Source organism: Salvelinus sp. IW2-2015, linkage group LG1, assembly GCF_002910315.2.
Source record: "Salvelinus sp. IW2-2015 linkage group LG1, ASM291031v2, whole genome shotgun sequence".
Lineage (NCBI taxonomy): Eukaryota > Metazoa > Chordata > Actinopteri > Salmoniformes > Salmonidae > Salvelinus > Salvelinus sp. IW2-2015.
The window spans coordinates 57,851,595-57,866,664 of record NC_036838.1 but is presented as its reverse complement, the minus strand read 5'-3'; the positions used below and the strand labels follow the sequence as shown (position 1 = coordinate 57,866,664).

Genomic DNA, 15,070 nt, shown 5'->3' with positions numbered 1-15,070 from the left:
CCATCCATTCTTAAGCTTTCTCATACAGCTACAGAGAGAACAGAGAGAACGTTACATCCATCTAGTTCTCATACAGCTACAGAGAGAACGCTTACATCCATCTAGTTCTCATACAAGCTACAGAGAGAACAGAGAGAACGTTACATCCATCTAGTTCTCATACAGCTTACAGGAGAGACGTTACATCCATCTAGTTCTCATACAGCTACAGAGAGAACGTTACATCCACCTAGTTCTCATACAGCTACGATGAGGAAAGAGAAGAACGTTACATCCACTAGTCTCATACAGCTACAGAGAGAACAGAGAGAACGTTACATCCATCTAGTTCTCATACAGCTACAGAGAGAACAGAGAGAACGTTACATCCATCTAGTTCTCATACAGCTACAGATGAGAACAGAGAGAACGTTACATCCACTAAGTTCTCATACAGCTACAGAGAGAACAGAGAGAACGTTACATCCATCTAGTTCTCATACAGCTACAGAGAGAACGTTACATCCATCTAGTTCTCATACAGCTACAGAGAGAACAGAGAGAACGTTACATCCATCTAGTTCTCATACAGCTACAGAGAGAACGTTACATCCATCTAGTTCTCATACAGCTACAGAGAGAACACTTACATCCATCTAGTTCTCATACAGCTACAGAGAGAACATTTACATCCACCTAGTTCTCATACAGCTACAGAGAGAACAGAGGAACTTACATCCACCTAGTTCTCATACAGCTACAGAGAGAACAGAGAGAACGTTACATCCATCTAGTTCTCATACAGCTACAGAGAGAACAGAGAGAACGTTACATCCATCTAGTTCTCATACAGCTACCAGAGAGAACGTTACATCCATCTAGTTCTCATACAGCTACAGAGAGAACAGAGAGAACGTTACATCCATCATAGTTCTCATACAGCTACAGAGAGAACGTTACATCCATCTAGTTCTCATACAGCATACAGAGAGAACGTTACATCCACCTAGTTCTCATACAGCTACAGAGAGAACAGAGAGAACGTTACATCCATCTAGTTCTCATACAGCTACAGAGAGAACAGAGAAACGTTACATCACTAGTTCTCATACAGCTACAGAGAGAACAGAGAGAACGTTACATCCATCTAGTTCTCATACAGCTACAGAGAGAACAGAGAGAACGTACATCCATCTAGTTCTCATACAGCTACAGAGAGAACAGAGAGAACGTTACATCCATCTAGTTCTCATTCAGCTACAGAGAGAACGTTACATCCATCTAGTTCTCATCACAGCTACAGAGAGAAAGCAGAACGTACATCCATCTAGTTCTCATACAGCTACAGAGAGAACGTTACATCCATCTAGTTCTCATACAGCTACAGAGAGAACATTACATCCATCTAGTTCTCATACAGCTAACAGAGAGAACATTACATCCACTAGTTCTCATACAGCTACAGAGAGAACAGAGAGAACAGTTACATCCACCTAGTTCTCAATACAGCTACAGAGAGAACAGAGAGGACATTACATCCACCTAGTTCTCATACAGCTACAGAGAGCAACATTACATCCACCTAGTTCTCATACAGCTACAGAGAGAACAGAGAACGTTAATACACCCAGTTCTCATACAGCTACAGAGAGAACAGAACATGGCAGAGAGGTTATCAATAGGGATGGAGTTTCCCTGACCCCCCTCCAGTCTCACCTATTCATAGAGCACCTCCAGCTGTCTGTCTCCTTCCTTTAGGGAGTGAGCTGCGACAGGACCCTCCGGCCAAAATGAAGGTAGACCAAACCAGCCGAGCTCAACTTGGTCACCCAGGGCTTCTCTGGACAGAGGCTGTGGAACGTCTCAGAGAAGGTCCTGGATAAGCAGAGAGCAGCACACATGAATATGTTTATGTCTCCATCTTGTAGAAATATCCCCCTCCCCTTTCCATGCATTAATCTACTGCCTCTGTGATTATGCTAATCCCATGTTTATTATCCATCAGATACTTGGACACAGGCTGCTGAATGTGCCCCTAAACGTCCTGGACAGAGAGCAGCACACCCACCTATCACTCACTCTTTCTCGTTCAAATTTCTAAAGCTTTATTGTTCCTGAAGGTTCTGGACAGAGCAGATACACCATTCACTTACAAAGACTTATCTAAACTCTAAAGCTTTATTGTTCCTGAAGGTCCTGGACAGAGAGCAGATCACCCATTCACTTACAAAGACGTATTCTAAACTCTAAAGCTTTATTGTTCCTGAAGGTTCTGGACAGAGCAGATCACCCATTCACTTACAAAGACTTATCTAAACTCTAAAGCTTTATTGTTCCTGAAGGTCCTGGACAAGAGCAGATCACCCATTCACTTACAAAGACGTATCTAAACTCTAAAGCTTTATTGTTCCTGAAGGTCTGGACAGAGCAGATCACCCATTCACTTACAAAGACTTATCTAAACTCTAAAGCTTTATTGTTCCTGAAGGTCCTGGACAGAGAGCAGATCACCCATTCACTTACAAAGACTTATCTAAACTCTAAAGCTTTATTGTTCCTGAAGGTCCTGGACAGAGAGCAGATCACCCATTCACTTACAAAGACTTATCTAAACTCTAAAGCTTTATTGTTCCTGAAGGTCTGGACAAGAGAGCAGATCACCCATTCACTTACAAAGACTTATCTAAACTCTAAAGCTTTATTGTCCATCAACTTTATATAAGAAAGACAAGTGTTTATTTGGCTTGAGGCGAGTCTCCTCTACCCCAACCATTCTTGGTTTCAGCAGGATAACAGCAGGGTGTGACGTCTGTCTTTAAAGACTAGCTGGAGGATAACAGCAGGGTGTGAGTCTGTCTTTAAAGACTAGCTGGAGGATAACAGCAGGGTGTGATGTCTGTCTTAAAGACTAGCTGGAGGATAACAGCAGGGTGTGACGTCTGTCTTTAAAGACTAGCTGGAGGAGATAACAGCAGGGTGACGTCTGTTAAAGACTAGCTGGAGGATAACAGCGGGGTGTGATGTCTGTCTTCTAGGTGGTGAACGGCAGGAAAATGTTCTTTTGATACTATCTGTTCCATCCTTGACAAATTAATTATTGTCATTTAAAACGTAAGCAGTAGCCTACTTGTCAAATAGTTTTGCTGTTGGTGATTGAAACTGATCATATCAGAGTTTATGTTCACGTAACATTAACTAGAGGTAGCCTAGATGTGTTATCAACCGAGGAAGCATCCTTCTGGTTCTCCCAAAAATAGGTTAATAGACTATTTAAAATCAAATTTAAATCAATGTGGTTCATTTAAAAAAGGGACATAAAAATGAGATCAACAGATTAGATTGATAATACGACTCTAGAGCCTTGTCAATACAGACAGATCAGAACAACCCCGCCTGGACTCTGGACGCCCTCGCAGCGCCAGGGACTCTGGACGCCCTCGGCACGCCAGGACTCTGGACGCCCTCGCAGCGCCAGGGACTCTGACGCCCTCGGCAGCGCCAGGGACCTGGACGCCTCGCAGCGCCAGGCGATCTGGACGCCCTCGGCACGCCAGGGACCTGGACGCCCTCGGCAGCGCCAGGACTCTGGACGCCCTCCAGCGCCAGGACTCTGGACGCCCTCGGCAGCGCCAGGGACTCTGGACCCCTCGCAGCGCCAGGGACTCTGGACGCACGCGGCTGGCTATCTAGAGCGAGACAGTGTTTTCAGCAAAGGCTAAGTGTAAATGAAAAAAACATTTCAGTCAAAATTCAAAACAGCAAATTAAATGAACCTGTGACGGAAGCACTAAAAAAGGACCTGATGGAAGATTCTCCCCCAGAGTGTCAAATCTACACCCCCCCGGGATCTCCCAGTATGATGGAGAGGCTCGCTACGCTGTCTCCTCCACTCTCAGCGCCCGCGTCGGACACCTTAACCCACGCTGGAACAGCAAGAGCCAGGACACCGAGGTCAGTCAATGTGTGGCATACCGTGTGTGTGGAAATATAACCTATTGAATGGCTGTCAGTACGTGTGTGTGTGTGTGTGTGTGTGTGTGTGTGTGTGTGTGTGTGTGTGTGTTCACACACACGTCTATTAATATAGTCCACCGTTAACACTTTGTTGTGGCGTCAAACCGGCGCCAGACAAACTCAGAGGTGTTTCTGAATAACTTTAAGGCCCTACCAGGCTGTCTGGGTGAATGAATATCTTCTTCCTGAGTCGATACTTCTGAGTCTGACAGGGGGAAACGGACCTTCTCAGTATACCACCACCACTCACACCACAGTGCCTGTCAGTAAGGCAAGCGTTTATCATCTACAGGAGAATATTGAGCCATTAGAGAGAAATGCCCCTAAAAAAYACCTGATTTAGAAAACAGCCTACGTGGTATTAATATGACTGTCCAAATCGAATGGTAAAGAGGATCATTTTGGTCAATGTCAGTCTCGTCCAAAACCTGAGTCTGTGAGATTTGTGGCCGTGACTGAATCACAACGTAAATTAAGTTTGGGTTTGTTAGGTTCTAATTCTCAGAGTTAAAAACTCCACGGACATTATGAAAGCTTAACCAAGTGTTATTCTTCCCAGAGGATCAATACAGCTGCATCAGACAAAACATGTTTCCACCAACACAAGTATATAAACTCCAGTTTAGATACACTCCTCCTCCTCTCCAACCCTGACATCTGCTATGGTTCGACAGGAAGAGGAAGTGATGGGGTAATAAACCATTCCTCCTCCCTTAAGGTGACCTGACCTGACCTCAACCCCCTTGATGCCTAATCCAACGCTCTCTCCCCTTATCAATTCCTGCCACGTGATCACTTCCCTGCACTCAATATTTCAATAGGATACTTGATATAATGTAAACGTTATACATTACCCTCTCTCCCTCAGTGACATAAGTATATTTCATATTCTCAGAACCCATTGGTTTCCATGCTACTCACATGCCCACAGCTGGCAGAACACAAGTAATCACCAATTCGGAGTGCAGTTACATGCGACCTGATCGTAATGCCTGTGGTAAATTTGAGTTGACTTTGGATATCCCTATGGGGCTAGTTAGGGACCCATCGGTAAATTACACAATGTACATGGGACAATATGTGAAATTCCAATAGCTTCAGATTTCAATGACAAAATCCTCAAACCAACTATAAATTGTAAATATTCATATTTACATTGTGTAATTTATTGACAGTCCTCAACTAGTCCTCTAGATAGGCTATCCAAAGTCAAACCAACTTTGCCACGGTCACACACCAGTCGGTTGAAGCTAATTGGCTGAATAATTTGGCTGACTCTTCCCACCTGCGAACACCCCCATGAAACCACACCYCCATGAAACCACACCCCCGATACCAACTCACGTTTTGAGTTCAGACATGGCAGCTAGCATTTCTTAAGGAACCACATCTAAAACTAGGACAAATCAGGAAGTGCAGTCGCCCTTTAAACTCTGTGCAACGATTGGACAAGTAGGTCAAACACCTATGATTTATCATCTGGCTCAGATGGGGAATGAGGGGGGCGGGGGGGGGGGGGATGTCTTTGTCCATCCATTTTCCTCCATTTCCCACACCTTTCTCAGACCAGGAGCACTTACTTACTCTGTGAGAGGCTGGTCGCTGATTCTATTCATTTGTCATACCCTGGAAAGGCACGGTGGATTGTGACAGGCTGCGCTACTCAACGGCCTTGTGATTTTCTGATCCAATCAATTGTCACCTTGCCACTTTTTGATTGAAAAAAAAAGTTATACACTGCTCAAAAAAATAAAGGGAACACTAAAATAACACATCCTAGATCTGAATGAATGAAATATTCTTATTAAATACTTTTTTCTTTACATAGTTGAATGTGCTGACAACAAAATCACACAAAAATTATCAATGGAAATCAAATTTATCAACCCATGGAGGTCTGGATTTGGAGTCACACTCAAAATTAAAGTGGAAAACCACACTACAGGCTGATCCAACTTTGATGTAATGTCCTTAAAACAAGTCAAAATGAGGCTCAGTAGTGTGTGTGGCCTCCACGTGCCTGTATGACCTCCCTACAACGCCTGGGCATGCTCCTGATGAGGTGGCGGATGGTCTCCTGAGGGATCTCCTCCCAGACCTGGACTAAAGCATCCGCCAACTCCTGGACAGTCTGTGGTGCAACGTGGCGTTGGTGGATGGAGCGAGACATGATGTCCCAGATGTGCTCAATTGGATTCAGGTCTGGGGAACGGGCGGGCCAGTCCATAGCATCAATGCCTTCCTCTTGCAGGAACTGCTGACACACTCCAGCCACATGAGGTCTAGCATTGTCTTGCATTAGGAGGAACCCAGGGCCAACCGCACCAGCATATGGTCTCACAAGGGGTCTGAGGATCTCATCTCGGTACCTAATGGCAGKCAGGCTACCTCTGGCGAGCACATGGAGGGCTGTGCGGCCCCTCAAAGAAATGCCACCCCACACCATGACTGACCCACCGCCAAACCGGTCATGCTGGAGGATGTTGCAGGCAGCAGAACGTTCTCCACGGCGTCTCCAGACTCTGTCACGTCTGTCACATGTGCGTGTGAACCTGCTTTCATCTGAAGAGCACAGGGCGCCAGTGGCGAATTTGCCAATCTTGGTGTTCTCTGGCAAATGCCAAACGTTTTTGAGCAGTGTATATTTTTCCTCCTGCCCTTCTCGTCTTGTCTCACCAAACTCTCAGCTGCCGCTGCGCACATTCACACTCACACCACACGCTCAGCCAGATGTTACATCATTACGGTGGTGATGTTAGTGGCGTGTGTGTGAGTGACATCATTGCATGTGCTTTATTATGTTTGCGCTAGCGTGTGTGTATGCATGCACACCAGTGTCGTAAATGGGAGCAGGAGTGTGTGAGAACAGTCTGTGAGAGAGAGACTGACTGAGACTGACAAAGTGAGTCAGTCAGTGAGGGAGGCCTTTAGTTTTCCTTGTAGAAAAATGTTTATCTGTCCTGTATTTACGTTAGCAGCTGTTGCGCAATCCTTCATGTTCTGCAAGGCTGCTGATATCTCCTGTTGTCACCTTATGTCTCGTGTCATTTCCTGTCTCCTGTCGTCTCCTCCTCCTGTGTCTCCTGTTGTCACCTTATGTCTCGTGACATTTCCTGTCTCCTGTCGTCTCCTCCTCATGTCGTCTCCTCCTCATGTCGTCTCCTCCTCCTGTCGTCTCCTCCTCCTGTTGTCTCCTCCTCGTGTCGTCTCCTCCTCGTGTCCTCCTCATGTTGTGTATGTTAGGAGGGCTTCCATAAGGCCCTGGGCATGGTAGGAGCAGAGTTCCTGGACCGGGTTGACTTCTACCAGAACTCCTGGCTTCCTGCCCGTGTGGTGGTGGAGGGAGCTGTACAGATGAGGAAGCAGGTACAGTCCCTACTGTAGACATGCAGATATTCACTTTCCCTAGGTAGCAGACAGGGGCGCGCTGTTCTGATGACACCAGCTGTCATGTTGCTTCTCTCCAGAAGTACTTTGTCTGTTTAAAATAAATGACATGTATGATACACTTGTAGTTACGGTGTAAATACAAGCGTAGCTACGGTGTAAATACAAGCCTAGCTACGGTGTAAATACAAGCCTAGCTACGGTGTAGTAACACTACAGATATTAATCCAAAGTGTTAGCATGAGATGTTATGAAATTGTAGGTATTGATGCAGTGTGTGCGTCACAAAAGGTATCGATCCCGTGTTTTAAGTCTGCAAAGCACTTTGTGACCAGTGCATTTCTGAGTAAATGTGATTTGTGTCCGTCCCCAGGTTGACCCCAGTGGCGAGGTAGTGGTGTTTTCTCAGGGTGGTTGTCCCTGGAAGGAGCACCTGTTTTCCCTGGAGAAGGAGCTGAGCGTGGACACCACCATTAAGTTTGTCCTCTACCCTGACCAGAACGGACAGTGGAGAGTCCAGTGTGTCCCAGCCGGTCTGCACACCTTCAATAACAGGTAGTGTACACTACCCAGATCGCCTTCAATAGCAGATAGTGTACACTAACCGGATCACCTTCAATAGCAGATAGTGTAACACTACCCAGATCACCTTCAGTAAGGTGGTCTGTCAGGACTGCTGTGTGAGCTAGTCATACGATCACTTTGAGGATGTTACTAAATTGCATGGACCCTCCCTCCATATCGATATATGTTAACATCCAACTTCAAATGGTGTCGTATATTGCTCTCTAGGGTCCTCTCTAACTGTTCTCTTTGCTGAGTTGTATGTTTGTAGCTAGGGGGAGGAACAGCTTCCTGGTTTGTAGCTAGGGGGAGGAACAGCTTCCTGGTTTGTAGCTAGGGGGAGGAACAGCTTCCTGGTTTGTAGGTTAGTAGCTAGGGGAAGGAACAGCTTCCTGGTTTGTAGGTTTGTAGCTAGGGGAAGGAAACAGCTTCCTTAGGTTGTAGCTAGGGGAGGAACAGTCTTCCTGGTTTGTGGCAGCTAGGGGGAGGAACAGTTTCCTTGGTTTGTAGGTTAGTAGCTAGGGGAAGGAACAGCTTCCTGGTTTGTAGGTTTGTAGCTAGGGGAAGGAACAGCTTCCTGGTTTGTAGCTAGGGGAAGGAACAGCTTCCTGGTTTGTAGCTAGGGGGAGGAACAGCTTCCCGGGTTGTAGGTTAGTAGCTAGGGAAGGAACAGCTTCCTGGTTTGTAGGTTTGTAGCTAGGGGAAGGAACAGCTTCCTGGTTTGTAGCTAGGGGAAGGAACAGCTTCCTGGTTTGTAGCTAGGGGGAGGAACAGCTTCCTGGTTGTAGGTTTGTAGCTACGGGAGGAACAGCTTCCTGGGTTGTAGGTTTGTAGCTAGGGGAGGAACAGCTTCCTGGTTTGTAGGTTAGTAGCTAGGGGAAGGAACAGCTTCCTGGTTTGTAGGTTGTAGCTAGGGGAGGAACAGCTTCCTGGTTGTAGGTTTGTAGCTAGGGGGAGGAACAGCTTCCTGGTTTGTAGGTTTGTAGCTACGGGGAGGAACAGCTTCCTGGTTTGTAGGTTTGTAGCTACGGGAGGAACAGCTTCCTGGGTTGTAGGTTTGTAGCTAGGGGAGAGGAACAGCTTCCTGGTTTGTAGGTTGTAGCTACGGGAAGAACAGCTTCCTGGTTTGTAGCTAGGGGAGGAACAGCTTCCTGGTTTGTAGCTAGGGGAAGGAACAGCTTCCTGGTTTGTAGGTTTGTAGCTAGGGGAAGGAACAGCTTCCTGGTTTGTAGCTAGGGAAGGAACAGCTTCCTGGTTTGTAGCTAGGGGGAGGAACAGCTTCCTGGGTTGTAGGTTAGTAGCTAGGGGAAGGAACAGCTTCCTGGTTTGTAGGTTTGTAGCTAGGGGAAGGAACAGCTTCCTGGTTTGTAGCTAGGGGAAGGAACAGCTTCCTGGTTATGTAGCTAGGGGGAGGAACAGCTTCCTGGTTGTAGGTTTGAGCTACGGGGAGGAACAGCTTCCTGGGTTGTAGGTTTGTAGCTAGGGGGAGGAACAGCTTCCTGGTTTGTAGGTTTGTAGCTACGGGGAGGAACAGCTTCCTGGTTTGTAGGTTTGTAGCTACGGGAGGAACAGCTTCCTGGGTTGTAGGTTTGTAGCTAGGGGGAGGAACAGCTTCCTGGTTTGTAGGTTTAACTACGGGAAGGAACAGCTTCCTGGTTTGTAGCTAGGGGGAGGAACAGCTTCCGGTTTGTAGCTAGGGGAAGGAACAGCTTCCTGGTTGTAGGTTTTGTAGCTAGGGGAAGGAACAGCTTCCTGGGTTGTAGTAGGGGAGGAACAGCTTCCTGGGTTGTCGGTTTTGTAGCTAGGGGGAGGAACAGCTTCCTGGGTTGTCGGTTTGTAGCTAGGGGAGGAGCAGCTTCCTGGTTGTAGCTTGGGGGAGGAACAGCTTCCTGGGTTGTCGGTTTGTAGCTTGGGGAGGAACAGCTTCCTGGGTTGTAGCTAGGGGAGGAGCAGCTTCCTGGGTTGCGGTTTGTAGCTAGGGGAGGAGCAGCTTCCTGGGTTGTCGGTTTGTAGCTAGGGGGAGGAGCAGCTTCCTGGGTTGTCGGTTTGTAGCTAGGGGGAGGAGCAGCTTCCTGAGTTGTCGTTTGTAGCTAGGGGGAGGACAGCTTCCTGGTTGTAGCTAGGGGGAGGAACAGCTTCCTGGGTTGTAGCTAGGGGGAGGAACAGCTTCCTGGTTGTCGGTTTTTGTAGCTAGGGGAGGAACAGCTTCCTGGGTTGTCCGGTTTGTAGCTAGGGGGAGGAGCAGCTTCCTGGGTTGTCGGTTTGTAGCTAGGGGGAGGAACAGCTTCCTGGGTTGTCAGGTTTTGGTAGCTAGGGGGAGGAACAGCTTCCTGGGTTGTCGGTTGTAGCTAGGGGGAGGAGCAGCTTCCTGAGTTGTCGGTTTGTAGTGGGGAGGAACAGCTTCCTGAGTTGTCGGTTTTGTAGCTAGGGGAGGAACAGCTTCCTGGGTTGTCGGTTTGTAGCTAGGGGGAGGAGCAGCTTCCTGAGTTGTCGGTTTGTAGCTAGGGGAGGAGCAGCTTCCTGGTTGTCGGTTTGTAGCTAGGGGGAGGAGCAGCTTCCTGAGTTGTCGGTTTGTAGCTAGGGGGAGGAACAGCTTCCTGAGTTGTCGGTTTGTAGCTAGGGGAGGAACAGCTTCCTGGTTGTCGTTTGTAGCTAGGGGAGGACAGCTTCCTGAGTTGTCGGTTTGTAGCTAGGGGGAGGAGCAGCTTCCTGGGTTGTCGGTTTGTAGCTAGGGGAGGAGCAGGCTTCCTGAGTTGTCGGTTTTGTAGCTAGGTGTCATTTTAATGTTTTAACAGACGGACAGACTGTGACTGGGTGTCACTAGGTAAACAGCCCTCTGCTGATTGCTGGGGTCACTAGGTAAAATAGCCTCTGCTGATTGGCTGGTGTCATAGGTAAAACAGCCCTCTGCTGATTGGCTGGGGTCACTAGGTAAAACAAAGAGATGGAACAAATATCATCTCATGTTGAAAACCCATGAGGAAAATATCAACCTATGTTTTGATATGCAAATATATTCTAATACAGAGTGCGAATGTTTAGTTATTTTATGCAGTTTGCTTTAGTTATTATCATAGTCTGGTTTGAAAGGTGTATTTGGAGTAACACACACACACACACACACACACACACACACACACACACACACCACACACACACACACACACACACAACGTGTACATTATAAACTGTGCACACATCTGTGTTGTTCTCCCCTCTAGCAGAAATCACACTTACGGTTTCCAATCAGTTATTTGTGGATAAGTAATTTTTTCGGGATTATTTTAGTAAGTAATTTACAATGCAATTCTGAAGTGGATTGCTTCCCCGCAGGTCAAAAGGGTAATGGATTAAATGATGTAGAATTTCTCACCTCTTGTTTGATCTCTACTTCTTGCAGTCAGGTCATAGTTATTTCACTGGTATGTTGTGGACCGTTCGTCGTGGGGCGGCGACCGTTCGTCGTGGGGCGGCGACCGTTCGTTCGTGGGGCGGCGACCGTTCGTCGTGGGGCGGCGGACGTTCGTCGTAGGGGGGCGGTATTGTGGTGAACATTCATCATGGGGTGTATAATGCACCTAAGTATTTAATAGGGCAACGTTTTGTTTCATGTCCTGGATGTTTCATGTCCTGGATGTTTCATGTCCTGGATGTTTCATGTCCTGGATGTTCAGGTCCTGGATGTTTTCATGTCCTGGATTGTTTTCTGTCCTGGATGATTTCAGGTCTGAGTGTTCATTGTCCTGGATGTTTCATGTCCTGGGATGTTTCATGTCCTGGATGTTTCATGTCCTGGAGTTTCATGTCCTGGATGTTTCAGGTGCTGGATGTTTCAGGTGCTGGATGTTTCAGGTCCTATGTTTCAGGTCCTGGATGTTTCAGGTACTGTGTAGTGCTGTAGGTTTAAAGTACATTTGTAGTGAGAGGACATTACTTCTCTTCAGTAGCTGCTCTTTCATCCTGTTCCTGTGCAGTTTGCTGTGCGTAAATAAACCCTGAGTTTAAAGCCCATTTAGTGCCTTGTAAAAGGTGAGGGGATTGAATGACCAGAGGTTGAGGAACATAAGGCATCTCTAGGCTTCAAAGTCAGCTGCATGGTATCCGTTCTCTCTTGTCTCTCTGTTCTCTGTCTCTCTGTTCTCTCTGTCTCTCTGTCTCTCTGTCTCTTCTGTCTCTCTCTGCTCTCTGTCTCTCTGTTCTCTCTGTCTCTCTGTCTCTCTTCTCTCTGTTCTCTGTCTCTCTGTCTCTCTGTCTCTCTGTCTCTCTGTTCTCTGTGTCTCGTGTCTCTGTCTCTGTGTCTCTGTTTCTGTGTCTCTGTCTCTGTCTCTGTGTCTCTCTCTCTTCTGTCTCTCTCTTTGTTCTCTCTCTCTCTCTCTGTCTCTCTGTTTCTTGTCTCTCTGTCTCTCTGTCTCTCTGTGTCTTCTGTGTCTCTGTGTCTCTGTGTCTCTGTGTCTCTGTCTCTGTGTCTCTCTCTCTCTCTGTCTCTCTCTTTGTCTCTCTTCTCTTTCTCTCTGTCTCTCTGTCTCTCTCTCTCTCTGTCTCTCTCGTCTCTTTCTCTCTGCTCTCTCTTCTGCCTCTCTTCTCTCTCTCTCTCTCTCTCTGCTGCTCTCTCCTCTCTGTCTCTCTCTCTCTGCCTCTCTCTCTCTCTCTCTCTCTCTCTCTCTGTCTTCTCTCTCTCTTCTTCTCTTCACCTCTCTCCTCTCTCCTCTGTCTCCTTCTCTCTGTCTCTTCTCTCTCTCTGTTCTCTCTCTTTCACCCATCTCCTCCCTCTCTCCACTCCAGTGAGGAATCTCATTAGAATTGGTTTTCCACTAGGATGACCCAACACCAGACAGTGGGTAGAATAGGAGATTGTATGAGACGCTGCTAAGCTTTCCATTTAGTTCAATGTTATGCGTAGTGTAGGTGCTGGGCTTGGCTGCGTTTTGCCTGGCGAATTGGAACTAATAGAAAAATCGCAAAACTGCCCACCCCTATGACACTTCAGACAGGTTAGAGTAAATGCTGAAAGATTTCGAATAAGAGCATGAACCCTGGCCCGCTGACACCGTGCCTCCCAGATGGCTGTGTCTGAGGGAGGGGAAATGAGGGTAGAGCGACGGGAACATGTTGGTGGATTGAAACGCAGCCTGTGGATCCAGATGGCAGCGCTTGAGGGAAGCATGATTCTCCCAGCAAGTAGCTGCTGCCGGATCCGCTCCTACAGGATAACAGGAAGAGTGTTATCACCTGTGTCTCTAGTACGTGAACACCACCTGCGTAGAATATACTCTTTTTATCACTACTCATCACACCGGGAAATGTGAGCAGAGCTGGTTCTTCCGTTCGCATGCATGTTGGAGAGATGGGGAAGATGAAGTAGTCATTTTGCAGGATTGGGGTACATTTTGTTCAATCAGCAATCAAGGAATTTATTTTCAGTATTTTTAGTTGACATTCTGAAGTGTGAAATGCAATTTATGAATTTTAAGTCATTTCTTGAATTTGCTACATCCTATAATGTCCTACAATTTGATTTGGTTATTTTACATTTTTATCTATACAATTAAAGATTATTCACCTGTGGTCTTTCTGTAGGGATACTATTAAAATAACAGTATTGTCCGTTATCCAGAGAGGATTGGGTTTTGTTTTTTGATATCTCACTGGTTCTCTTTCACCACTCTATCATGGTCAAAATCACAGTGTGTGTAAAGGGACAGTGATGGGGACATTGCCCTGCCTTGGGTGCTGTCTTTCAGATGACACGATGTCCTGACTCTCTGTGGTCATAAAAATTCCCGTAGAACTTACCATAAGAGTAGGGATGGTGGTAACCTCAGTGTTCTGGCTAAAATTCCATCATGGCCACCTAATTACCCTACCCCCCCCTTATTCCCAATTGGTGTATTTCACTCTCCACCTGATAGCTGCTGTGTGGTAAGTGTTCTGACACAAAATGGCTGCCATGGCATCACCCAAGTGGGTGCTACACATTGAGGGTAGATGCAGTGACTTTCTCCCCCTACTATGTAAAGTGCTTTGAGCACCTATTGTAGGTGGAAATGCGTTTATATAAATGCAATCTTACTGCTATTAATACTAATACATAGCCTATCTAGTGCAGACAGAGGGTGTCGTTGACTCACTAACTCAACCAGTGACATATTATAACACCTTGTCTGTCATGTTTTAAATGCCACTTGTCTAAAATTACAACAGAAGGCACTGAATAAGATGAAGAAGTGCATGATGGTTGCTAGAAATAAGAGCTTCGTCCCAACCTTATTCTCTCTATAGGGCACTACCTTTCACCAGAGCCCTATGTGGAAGACACATTTCAGTTGAAGGCATTCAGTTGTACAACTGACTAGGTATCCCCCCTTTCCTGGTCAAAGGTAGTGCACGGAATAGGGTGCCATTTGGGACAAATGCATGATGGTTGATTTAGAAATAAGCAAAAGAACAGGTGGTATCCAGTATTCAGGGAACCCGCTGCTTGTTCCATTTGACAGACTAATATTATGCAGCTGATTTGTTGATTGGTCTTCAGAATCAGTCTCGCTCTTTCATTCAGAAACGTTTGGTGCCATTTGCTCCTCTTCCTGCTTGTTATTGTTCCAGTCTATCTTTCCTTTGCTGTGTCTGTTCTGAGAATACTGTCCAGTTATTCAGTGGAATTATTCAAGGTTATAAGGATTGCTGCTCAAAGCCTACTAGATTATCTTGTGAATTATTATTATTCTTATACAGAAGTGAAATGGTGTCAAAATTCATGAAATCAGCAGGTTCTCTGGTTACCATTTTCCTGAATGAATTCAAACCCCTCTTCATCCTCCATTCACGCTTGACTTGTTCCTGCTTGTCAAGCCCGTCTTTCCTCCCTCTTGTGAGATTGGATATTGACTGAGAAAGCACCGTGTCACATTCCCCTCCACCCAATTCCATCTGTCCTCTTCCACCTTATTAGACCCTTTTCACACCTCAACAGATTCTCAAGAGGTTTCCAGAGAATATCCTCGGCTATATCTTTTTTTTTAATAATGTGAACTTGCTCCGTCTCTACTGCTACTGAAGGTAATGCACGACACTGGCCCGACACTGGCCCGACACTGGCCCGACACTGGCCCGACACTGGCCCGACACT

The 15,070-nt window shown here is 46.6% G+C and overlaps 1 protein-coding gene across 1 annotated transcript in view; it reads left to right on the top strand.

Moving 5' to 3' along the window:
- The window catches only part of myg1 (myg1 exonuclease), a 28,608-nt gene that overhangs the window by 10,731 nt on the left and 2,807 nt on the right, over positions 1–15,070 (top strand). Inside the window, exons 3-6 of the mRNA XM_070443143.1 lie at positions 3,357–3,656; positions 3,801–3,930; positions 7,237–7,359; positions 7,754–7,935. Coding sequence (XP_070299244.1) covers positions 3,357–3,656; positions 3,801–3,930; positions 7,237–7,359; positions 7,754–7,935 — 735 coding nt within the window. The remainder of the gene's footprint in view (positions 1–3,356; positions 3,657–3,800; positions 3,931–7,236; positions 7,360–7,753; positions 7,936–15,070) is intronic.